General features: G+C 61.2%; 1 protein-coding gene across 2 annotated transcripts in view; it reads right to left on the reverse strand.

Annotated features, from left to right (window-relative positions):
- Nucleotides 1-212: 212 nt before the first annotated feature.
- Nucleotides 213-11,360, reverse strand: part of LRRK1 (leucine-rich repeat kinase 1) — a 102,010-nt gene continuing 90,862 nt past the window's right edge. Inside the window, exons 31-36 of one of the 2 annotated variants that reach the window (XM_012732750.1) lie at nucleotides 10,107-10,224; nucleotides 9,151-9,267; nucleotides 4,766-5,616; nucleotides 4,328-4,429; nucleotides 2,386-2,559; nucleotides 213-610 (exon numbers count right to left, since the gene is read on the reverse strand). In XM_012732750.1, the coding sequence (XP_012588204.1) occupies nucleotides 595-610; nucleotides 2,386-2,559; nucleotides 4,328-4,429; nucleotides 4,766-5,616; nucleotides 9,151-9,267; nucleotides 10,107-10,224 (1,378 nt within the window). In that variant the 3' untranslated portion in view covers nucleotides 213-594. Of the gene's footprint in view, nucleotides 2,560-4,327; nucleotides 4,430-4,765; nucleotides 5,617-9,150; nucleotides 9,268-10,106; nucleotides 10,225-11,360 lie in introns of both variants that reach the window. The other variant, XM_012732751.1, reaches the window with a different exon arrangement.

Below are 11,360 nucleotides of genomic sequence, written 5' to 3' on the forward strand. Positions count from 1 at the left end.
CTGCAATGTTCAATGCCCAAAATGCCCTCTAAGGGGTGACCCCGACGCAGATCACCTCCCCTTTACTCTGTCATCCATTCAGCAGTTAAAGTTTTTTATTTATGCATACAAAAACTGGGGGACAGACCAGAGGTGCGGGAGGTGAGAGGATACATCAGGCAGGCAGAGAGGGGAGTGGGAGAGGCATATATATCTACTGAGGTACACTGCTGAGGGAGCAGCCCTGTGGGTCAGCTCCCTGGCCGGGGATCGAACTCAGGCCATGGCCATATTGTTGACAGCGCTGGGACTTAAGCCCTAGGCTACCAGGGAGGCCCAATTAAAGTGTTTTTAAGTACAATTAGATCCTCAAATAATGCTGCTTAAAACTGCCTGTGGTTTTGATGGAGACCGAGGCCTTGCTGGCTGCTTCCCGTCCTCAGAGTCCCCGCCACACCAGTCTCTCAACCATCCCTCCCCGACCACAGGACCTTTGCACGTGCCGGTCCCCATCTGGTGCCCTCACGTCTCCACCCGTGCTAATGTGAGGGCGGTGAGCGGCACCCGGGCGCGGCTTCCTCCCTACTGGTGTCTGTGTCCTCTACCGTTTTCCCCTCACGAGGTACAAACACTGTAAACAAGATAAGTGAGTTATCTCTTATTTATTGCAAAATTCCCCCACTTCCCCATTGACTGTCTTTTGACTTTCTGGTAATTTTGTATTTATATTTCTAACTTTGACTGGGTCAAGGTCACGAGCCACTTCCTGCCTGGCTTCTTACTTCTGTGTGAGGTCCTTGACCGTGGGGCCATTGCTGAACATGATCCCCCTCACAGCAGCCGGGGGCCAGACTTGGGCTCTGCTCAGGGGCGGGGGGGGTTAGTGTGGGGAGCCCCGAGTCTTGGCACAGTTGCCTCCGGTAGGTCACCTGGAGTGACCTGCCGCTCGGGGGTGCACCCGTGGGGCTCTGGGGCAAGGAGAGGTGGCCCTCAAAACCCTGCTGAAGGACCAGGGAAGAGAATGGGGTGAAGCGGGTGGACCAGGGTGGGACGCATGAGTCAGCAGCACCCCAGGCCTCAGCACCAGGCCAGGACTGGGAAGCAGGGAGGCTGCCAGCTGCCATCTCTGCTCACAGCCGGCCCAGGGGCAGCAGTGGGCATGAGGGGCCCCACTCCCCGGGGGCAGTGAGTGGCCCGAGGGCGGGGCTGGGCCTATGCTGTTTGGCAAGCACTTGACAGAGGCCATAACTTCATTCTTGAGTCTATTTATTTTCAGATAGAGGGTCTCCCATCTGGCCGCGCACCCCAGCAGACCCTATGTTTGATTTTCATAATTTAATTTCAGAAAAAGGTCAACATCTTGAACCCCAGTATGAGCTTACATTCCAACTCCCGTTCTGGGCTGCGCAGCCCCAGAAGGTCCCTCCAGTCCCCGCGGGGTGTGCGTTGTGTAGAGTTGGCTCCCCGATCCTACCCTTGAATTGCCTGTTAGCAATTTTACTTTTTTATACTCGGCTGTACGTGTGTGGTGGATGTTCAGCAAATGCATAATGTGGTAGGAGTCCCATACGAGGTGATTTCACAACCAGAGGCCTAACTGCTGGGCTATTACTTAATTTGTGACCGTGATAAACAAGATTATTATGTGCAAACAATCTGGGCTTGTGCTCCAGCTGCATCCAAGTTTATTTTACAAAAGCTATAAACACAAGGCCCTTTCTAAGTCCTGCTGATTGAGTTTCTCCTTTGTTCGGCACAAGAATGTAAAGGCCGAGTGGATGCTGGCGGCTCTGAGCTAGCTCCTGGCTGTCCAGCACTGCTTAAAGAGCCCATTCATTCATCCCCCAGATTGGGCAATGCTTCCTCCGAGGGTCCTTCTGGAGGTTTCTCATGCAGAAACTTTCCCGGGCGCGGAGCGGGAGACATCTGATCTCAGCTTGCCCAAGGGGGACCCCAGGGACTCAGGAGCTTGTGAAATGCACCAAGAGCTGGGGGCACCGAAGGAAGGGGCAGGGGTCATGGCCTCCCCCTCCCTGCCTGCAACTGCTCCTCAGCTCAGAGGCTCTAGTGTAACTGTACCCCAGACCTGGGGTGCAAAATGGGCAGGCCCTTTATTGGGGAGAGCCAGCCCCCCCTTTGTGAGCCATCCAGAAAGGGGTCCCTCTACCTTGCTCCTGGAAGTCAGCGCAGGAGGCATAGGGAGCCCCCAGATTGGGCTTTAAAATTAGCCACGGAGGGATGGGGTAACTGGGTAGCGGCACCCTGCAAAGCACCGCGAGGCCACGGCGTCTCGGCGCTTCTTAGCAGCTAGCGGTTCTGAGGAGAACCCCGGCCGGTCTTCAGGGCCCACTGAGGACTGTGGGCTGCAGGCGGGGTCGAGTCCCGGCCCGGCTCCCCGGGAGTTACCTCCTCTTCCGCGGGCAAGCCTCCAGCCGGCCCAGCTCCTCGTGGGACCGGTAGAAAACATCAAACTCCTTGGAGCCCCAGCCTCGCCACACGGCCAGGTTCCACTCGGCGTTTTCATCCGCGAAGCCGCACACGACTGTGTCCTTTGCTACCACAGCCGCGTCTGTGAGCACCCTGTAGAGAGAAGAGCGCTGAGCAACCCACCCGGCCCCCACCTGGGGGGCCAGAGCCAGCCCGATGGGGTGGGTGTCTGCGGCACAGTCTGGCTTCCTCTGGACGCTTCCTCCGGGGGCGCCTGCGGACGGAAGCCTTTGAGTATCTGAAGACGAGGCCCAGGGCTCGGTCTGAGGTCACCCGGAATTGTCTGAAAGTGACTGACTCCTTGAAGCCCCCGTACGGTCAGGGCCAGTGCCGCCTAAAACATGCCTCCCCTGACGGGTCCTGGAAATTCTAGGAACTAGGAGCTTAAGCTTTAACTCAATTCCCTTGGCCCTTGGCTCACATCTGATTCTTTAGCCTTTCTATGTTTAGGAAATACAGGGTCGTGGGCCCTCCCTGGTGGCGCAGCGGGTTAAAGCACAGCACTGAGAAGCTAAAGCCACTTCCGCATGAGTTCGATTCCCGCCTGCCCCGGAGGAGACCACATGGCGTGGCAGACCTCTCCTGACCGGCCCGCTGCTCCCCTCAGCAGTGTACTTTGTCAATCTGCCTGTTCTGTTCCCCGCTCTGTCTCTGGTGAAGCCTCTCACCGCTCCTGAGCCTCTGACCTATACCCCAGTTCTGTATGCACAAATAAATAAATCTTTAAAAAAAAAAAAAAAAAAAAAAGAAAGAAATACAGGGTCGTATGCCAGGCGGGAGAGCCAGGCCGACACCGCCCAACCTCACGTCCATTTTCTGGGAAGTGTGAGGGTCTGCAGGTCCCGGCAGACATATGTTTCCTCCGGGGCCCCTCCGGGCTGTGCACCCACCTCTGAACAAGCACTGCCTGAACCACCTCGCTCAGCACTCAGCGTGCCCTGCCTGCCACTGAGGTCAGCACATAAACTGGAATGTCCAGAGGTCTTGCCAGGGCTTTGTAGACCTCGGGCCCTCAGTGGGTATTTCTCGAGGCAACCCATGTCTCGGACTCAGGTTTAGCGCTCCTCTCAGCTGCTGCTTGGGCCTGGATAGGGGAAGAAAGCGAAACTGGGGCCCCCCGAGGGACACTGACAGTGGACACTCTGGGTTCAACAGGTCTGGGTTCTGTCGACCCGCCTGCCCCCAGAAGCCTGACTGGTCATGGGAACTGTATCGGCCCAAGATGGCCGCCTTCCAATGCAGCCGTGACTCAGCAGCCGACCGGGACCTTGTTTCTAGAACCACTGTCAAGGCAGCGGTCACTGGCCCCCGTGACTTGCTGAGAAGGCTTGGTGCTGGCTGGCGAGGGAGGGGCCGCTGGGAAGCTGTTGTCGGTCATTACCCAGCTCTGGGGTACCCAGCTCTCAGCACCTGGCGCTCAGGAGGAGGGAGGGGGCACTGCTGGCTGGGCATGCAGGTGGTGTCAGGCCAGGCTGCCCTGGTCAGCACAGCCTCAGTGGAGCTGACCCAGCTCCTGCCGGGGCCCTCAGCAGATGGACACGGAGCGATGGCTGGTCCCGGGCTCGGTGCTGTGTGGCCCCATCAGGTACTGCAGGGCAGGTAGGGGGCCTGGGGAAGGTGGGTGATCACCTGCCTACCCACTTTAGTAGCAGCTGAGCCTGGACTCTGGAGGCATGCCCCAGGCATGAGTACCCCAGAACCAGGCGGCCACAGTTTCTGGGGTGCTCCTAGCAAGAATGGACGTGACATTTACTTGTGGAAAACAGAAGGGTGAGAGGCGGCTGTGCAGGAACCTGGCACTGGGGCCTCGGCCCCCCATGCTGCACCCCGGGTCCTAAAGGAGTCACCCCCTCAGTCTTACCCACACGAGGTCAGCTCTCGGGCTTTGAGGACGGCGATGACTCGGCCCCGCTGGGCGCCCGCATCTTTCTCCAGGCCGATGACGATAACATCTCCACCGCGCCTAGGAAATCAGAACCGGGAGGGAAAATGGAGCCTGTGAGCAGAAAAGCTCGGCAACAAACGTGCAGTTTCGGGGGGGCAGATTGAATTACCGGAAGGGCACCTTCGTGGCCCAGAAGCACCTGCCCAGTGGGAAACCTGACCGGTGGGCCATGGTGCTCCTTTGTGCAGCCCGAAGCTCTCTCGGGCAGGTGGATAAGCCCCAGCGCCCCCTTCCAGATTTGCTAAGTGATGGCGCCAGCCCCAGAAGGAGCGCAGCCCGGCTGGGCCCTCGCCCTGCCCCCAAAGCCAGAGCAGAGAGCACGCACGTGGGGCACCCCACTGCCAGAAAGCCCACCTGGGGACCCAGATGAGGTCCTTCACGGCGAGGAGCTTCACGGCCTGCAGGTGCTGGCTGAAGGCCTCTCCATCCACGGGGGTCAGGTCGTGCTCAGACCTGTTGGAGCCCGTGGTGGGCTCTGGCAGCCGGTCCGAGTCCTCGCCGTCGGTGGAGAAAGGCACACTGGAAGCGCTGGTTGGGGAGCAGGGGAGGCTGGCGGGAGACAGGGGCCCCCGGCGGGACGGGGACGAGGAGTAGGAAGACATGGAACAGTAGTCCGTCAGCGAGTCCTGGTGCGTCAGGATCTGCGTGCCCAGCTCCTCGCTGTACATGATGCTCACGTCCGCGATGGAGTCCCCCTCAGGCTCCTTCCGGTCAACCAGACGGCTGCCCAGGGGCTCCGGGCCCGCAGGGCGCACTGGGAACATGTCCCTGAGGGGGCTGGGGTCCCCGCAGAAGTAGCGGGCGCACAGCTGGTAGGTGGTCGAATGGTACATCACCAGGGAGTTGGCCCTGTCGTCCAGGCACCAGACAACCTCCTCCCCGCTGCTCTCTGAGCTGCACACGACTGACGTCACCACCGAAGGGGCCGAGTACGGCTCCAGCCGCCTGCTGATCTCCAGGGCCGCACAGTCGATGACCAGCAGGCCCGGCCCGTTGCTGTACCAGACCTCGGACCCGCTGTTGACCACCTCCATGGCCTTCACGGGGTAAGGGTTCTGCCGCGCGTCTTCGTCTGTGATGCTGAACTTGGACCTGTTGGCCGTGTGCGAGCACAGGTAGGAGCAGCTGTCTTCCGGGGCGCCCCGCACCACGGGAAACACCGCCACCAGCCCGTCAGCCAGGCCTGCCAGGACCAGGTAGGAGTTCTGCGGAGAGGACAGGGGTGTGTGACGCGCGACGGCCGTGCACGTGGCCGAAAGACAGGCGGGCACAGAACTCAGCGCGCACGTCCCGTCCCGCCACACCCAGCAGGAGGGAGGCTCCCGACAGGCAGGGGTGCCATGGGCTTTTCTGGGTCACTCCCCAAAACGGGGTGCGGCTCACGTCCCAAGAGTCACATGGGCTGCCTGCTGGGAGCAGGAGAGGGAAGCGTCAACAAGAGCATGGCCAGGGCACCCCAGCAAGAGTCGGGGGTCACCCGGCCCCGCAGGGCCCCACTTTGGGTTTGCTTCAGGCTGGCTTCTCGGAGCCGGCACCCCTTTTCCCACACCATAGGACGAGGCCCCCTCCAGGGAACTCAGCTTGTTGAGGTGATAGTGGTCTCCTCACTGCCTCCTGCCTGCTCTGCCCACTGGTGGGGTGCTGGGAAAGCAGGGCCCCTCGTTCTTCACGCCCATCACTGCCCCCCCGGGGGAGCACTGGGCCTCACCGCCCTGCTTTCTGCTCCGTCGACCATGCATGCCCCCTGCTGAACTGATTCTGGAAAACTCGCTTCCACTGGAACCCTCCCGTGGAGGCATTCTGGGCTGCTGTGTTCACACCTGCCACCTGAGATGCCTGTGGTCCTGCAGACTTGATGGGTCCTTGGGGGCCCCCATGCCCACAGTGAAGCAGGTGCTATTCTATAGCTACCAGGGCCAAGGCAGAAGCCAAAGCTGCAGGGGCCCTGTCCGACGTGGGCCCCACCACAGGCCCCCCAGCATGTGAGGGTGCTGGCAACATGGCGGTTTGCAGTCTATTCACCGGAGTGGGTTGAGCAGGGGAGGCTGCAGCGAGGATCTCAGGAGAACAAAGCCGGAGGCAGGACAGAGAGGGCTGCAGGCTGTGTGCCAGCGAGAGTGAGCAGCAGAAAGCCCCCTTGTGTGGAGCGCAACTCGGGCGCTCGGGTTGTCCAAGGAAACAAGAGCCGGCTTCTAGTCAATGGCGAGGCCACTCAGTCCCCAGCACGCTGACTGAAAGGCACTGCTAGGGTTTTAGGAGAGAAGGGGGCCAGGCCGAACAGGGGCGAATGTCCACCTGGAGCTCGAGGGCCCAGCCAGGCAGTGAGCCCCACTTCCAGACGGGGGGATGAGCGCGTGCAGGAGTGCTGGGGTCTACGGCCCACCGCACAGGGCAGCCCGGCACCGGCCTCCGGCCTCCATGGGCAGGCGCCTGGCAGCGAGGCCGCGCACAGAGCTGGCTTTATCCCCGTGTGCGGGCGGTGGTGCCCTGGCTCAGCAGGCCGGCCCTGAGCCACCCAGCCTTGCCCAGGGGGCCACGGTCCTAAAGCTCTAGGGTTGATCTCATACTGCCCTCATCTCCCCTAAAAAAAATAAGCAAAGGCCCTCCCCGGTGGCGCAGCGGGTTAAAGCACAGCACTGAGAAGCTAAAGCCGCTTCCGCATGAGTTCGATTCCCGCCTGCCCCGGAGGTGACCACATGGTGCGGCAGACCTCTCCTGACCTGCCCGCTGCTCCCCTCAGCAGTGGACTTCGTCGATCTGCCTGTTCTGCTCCCCACTCTGTCTCTGGTGCCTCTCACCACCCCTGAGCCTCTGGCCTGCACCTCAGTTCTGTATGCACAAATAAATAAATCTTAAAAAAAAAAAAATAAGCAAAACTGTAGCAGGGCGGGGACAAGGGTGTATACACTTTCCACTGTCAGGAGGAGGTACCAGCGCTCACAGTCACGCAGGGCACCCGCAGGGCCCTCGCACAAGAAAGACAGGCGGTGTGAGAGGCAGTCCCACACAGCTCACCTTCTTGCACCCACCAGGAAGGAGCGAGGCTCCTAGACAGGCAGGCAGGGGTGCCAGTGGGCATTTCTGGGTGCATCCCCAGAATGGGGTGCAGCTCAGGCCCCAAAGAGTCACATGGGCTCCCCGCTGCAAGCAGGCATGGGAAGTGTCTCAGAAGAGCACTTTAAAAACAAATTTTATTTCTGCATATAGAACTGGGGTATAGGCCAGAGGTGCAGGGGCGGTGAGAGGACTCACCAGAGTGGGGAGCAGGACAGGCAGACTGATGAAGTCCACTGCTGAGGGGAGCAGCGGGCGGGTCAGGAGGGGGCTGCTGAGGCATGTGGTCACCTCCGGGGCTGGGGATCGAACTCGCACCGAGGCGGCTGCAGCCCGCTTGCAGGGCTGTGTCCTCCCCCGCTGCGCCACCAGGGAGGGCCAGAAGAGCACCTTTACCCACTGTACAGACAGAAGCGGGCGCTGGGTGGTGATAGCCCACACCGTTCCGCAGGGCCACTCCAGTGAGGATGGTGCGGGACGGGCGCAGTGCCCGGACCCAGAGCCAGGTCACCCGAAGGCCACCAAGGGGTGGGCTGGGGGCACTTCTCAGAGCAGGGCCGTGACCCTCGGTCTGGAGAACAGAACGGAGGCACAGGTGACCCTAGAACAGTAGGGGGCTGCGGGCGCGGATTCTCTGGGAATCCCCCACCACGGCTCACCTCGTAGCTTGCGGGGGCCAGCAGCTACTGGTAACAAACACACAGACACCCACTAGCTGATTATGCCTGTTAGGTGCTTTATTCTTGTAACTAAAGCCAACGCTACTCATAAAATCACAAGGAAGAGGGGGCCCTCCCTGGTGGCGCAGCGGTTAAAGCACAGCACTGAGAATCTAAAGCCGCTTTCACATGAGTTCGATTCCCGCCTGCCCCGGAGGTGACCACATGGCGCTGCAGACCTCTCCTGACCCGCCCGCTGCTCCCCTCAGCAGTGTACTTGTCAGACAGCCTGTTCTGCTCCCCGCTCTGTCTCTGGTGAAGCCTCTCACCACCCCTGAGCCTCTGGCCTGTACCCCAGTTCTGTATGGATAAATAAATAAATCTTAAAAAAAAAATCACAAGGAAGAGGACATTGCTGAAGGGAGAACACGGCAACCGGAACATGCCCACTGACAACCAACACATTATTTTTTCTACTGAACAGAAAAACCAGTGTAGGTGGACCCTGTCAGACGGCTCAGCTGCAGTCTGAAGAGGTGTGTGAGGTGCGGCTGCTTCGCTCGGCACCCCCGGGAGGTGCGCTAGGTGGGGCGAGGGGAGCCGTTACAGTGGGGAGCCTCACCGGCCCCCAGTGGCAGCCTGGCCTGCCGGGGCACAGGTCAGGGCCTGCGGTCCGGGACCCACAGTGAGCTCTCTGGGGGAGACCACCCGGGGGTCCCTGCACGGTGGCGACTGAGCGGCCAGGCCGTCAGGCCATGCCGCTCGCTCTCTCGTGGGGACGGGGCACACCCCAGCTCCCTGCAGTGTCTGCCCCGGGAAAGCACCTCACCCGCCGTGGACTGTGGCCGCCGCTCACCCCTTCTTTTGCTGGTCAGGTGGGTTCTGGAAAACCCCAAAGACACTAGATGGCCTGGGTGTCCGGTCTTCCCAAGGCTGGGGCTGGGACTGGGTGTCCCACCGAGGGGGGCGCATCCCACGAAACGGGGAGGGGGTCAGACGCTCGCACACCTCCCTAGCTTCCCTCACCTTTTTTATAACCGGCACTGCCAGGAAGCAGGTGACCACAGCTGGGGTGTCCAAGGCCTGGTGGGGTGCGTTTAAGGGACACATGCCCTTGAGGTTGTAGATGTAGATCTTCTGGTCCTACGGAGGGGGAGGCAGTGAGACCGGAGCCCCGTGCCTCTGCTCCCAGGGGGCGCCAGGCAGGCACGGGGCTCCCTGGGCCTTAGAAAGTGCCGACGGAGGCTTCCTAGGGGAAACTGACTCCACAGAACAGTCTAAAAGAGAAACACAATCACTCCTAATGCGTGACGCAGAGAGAAGCATTACTGGGGTTCGGGGCAGGATGCCCCATATTCTGAGTGTTTGTGTGCCTCTGTGTACCCCACAAAAGCGGGGTCTCGCTGTCTGGGACCCCTCGCTGAGGTCCTGTCCCAGTGGGCCCGGGGGGAGCCAGCCAGGCTCACCGTGAGCATCCTGGAACCCATCTGTGAGGCTGCGGGAGCGTGTCCTGGTCATCTCCTCAGGCCGGATTCTTAAAACTGACATCCACTGAGGTTTACCTAGTCTGAATAGTTCTGAGGTTTCTCTTGCCTATGTGGGTCCTTCTTCCAAACTGCCGCCTGGAAGGTTTAGCAACTTATGCCACCCCTGGGCCCCCACGGTGGCTGGTCAGTCTCCGCAGGGTTCTCAGACGGCAGCAGCGTGGCCTGCAGCGGGCCTCCAGGCCTGCTGTGCAGCACTGCGGGGACCCTGGCGGGGTTCTCCTGCTGCTGGGGCTCTGCACCCACTCCCTCTCTCACCGGAAACACCCCCGTCACCAGCCAGGGACAGGGCCGGTGATGCCACCCGGGCCCAGGGCCGCTGGCACCGCCCTGGGGTCTCCCGGGTGTGCTGGGTCACCTGGCAAGGCCGTGTACCCAGCGGCCGTCCCCGGGGGCTGCGTCAGCACTGCCTGCCTCCCCGCCCGCCAGGCGCGGTACCTCGGTAGCTGTCCACAGAGAGCTCTGGATCTTGAGCTGGCAGCTCAGCTTCATCCCTGCACAGCTCATGTGCTGCACCTCCAGCAGGCCCTTCTCCGTGTTCACCACCGTGTAGTTCCTGCGGGCACAACCGTCTCCGTCAGCGCTCAGGGCCAGGGCTGCCGCCCGCATCCCGCCCGGCCCAGAGGGGCCTTGGAAGAGGACCACAGTCTTGGCCTCGTCCAGCCATCCGGGGAGGCTCGAGCCCCTTCACGATTCTGGCTGCAGCAGGTTCTCGGCCTGTGATGCTTGAACTTCCAGGCAAAGGCCAACCCAGGGGACAGAGGAGGCTTTACTTGTGGCCTCTGAGCGTCCAAAAAATGATCTCTAGTTTGAAGGGGGGACACAGGAAGCAGTGCCCCCCGCCAGCCACTCACTGGCCGAACCATAACTGGGGGAGCCCCTCCCTAGCAGAGTCACCCCTCAAGATACAGGATTAAAATTCCAGCCTACCTCCTTCTGTGTCTTTTCCTACCCACGGACCCCACACACTGGCCACGCATTTCTGTGGCCCCAACTGTGGGTCTCATAATTTAACGCAACTCTCACGTAAGCCTCAGACCCCGGCTTAAGAGCTCAGCACCCCACGCTGCCCACACGCACGTGAGGGCCTCACTGAGGCCCCACGGTCCATCTTGCCCCCCTCCCCTCCCTTGAACGCACGCTCAGGCCCGGTCACCTTTCTCTCTCCTGGCAAAATCCTGTTTGAAACCAAGTGTTGCCTCTCCTGCAGCCTGGGCCTCAGAACGTGCCGGAAAGCCCCAGGCACTCGGACTGGTCTCGTCGCCAACACCTGACCCCAAGCCCGACGGACCTCCGTGCTGCCTGCTGCCTGCGTCAGAGCTGCCTGCGTCTCCTTTTGACCGTGAACATCTGAGGCCTCTGCCCACACGCTGACCCTTTCCGCCCCCGCACCGAGGGGGAGATGCGAGGAGGGAAGGCCGTAGGCTTTGGGCCCCCCCCACCCCTCAGCAACTGCTCTCGTCCTCTCCCCGGCTCCAGCATCACTCACCCCCCTGAGCATCAAGGGCAGACAGCGCCCGTGTCACCGCCCGCCCCCTGCCCTGGCAGATGCCCCTGAGCATCAAGCGGCAGATAGTGCCCGTGTCACCGCCCGCCTCCTGCCCTGGCAGATGCCCCTGAGCATCAAGGGGCAGATAGTGCCCGTGTCACCGCCCGCCTCCTGCCCTGGCAGATGCCCCTGAGCATCAAGGG

This window comes from Condylura cristata, unplaced genomic scaffold (assembly GCF_000260355.1).
Source record: "Condylura cristata isolate star-nosed mole 26May11 unplaced genomic scaffold, ConCri1.0 scaffold00035, whole genome shotgun sequence".
Taxonomy (NCBI): domain Eukaryota; kingdom Metazoa; phylum Chordata; class Mammalia; order Eulipotyphla; family Talpidae; genus Condylura; species Condylura cristata.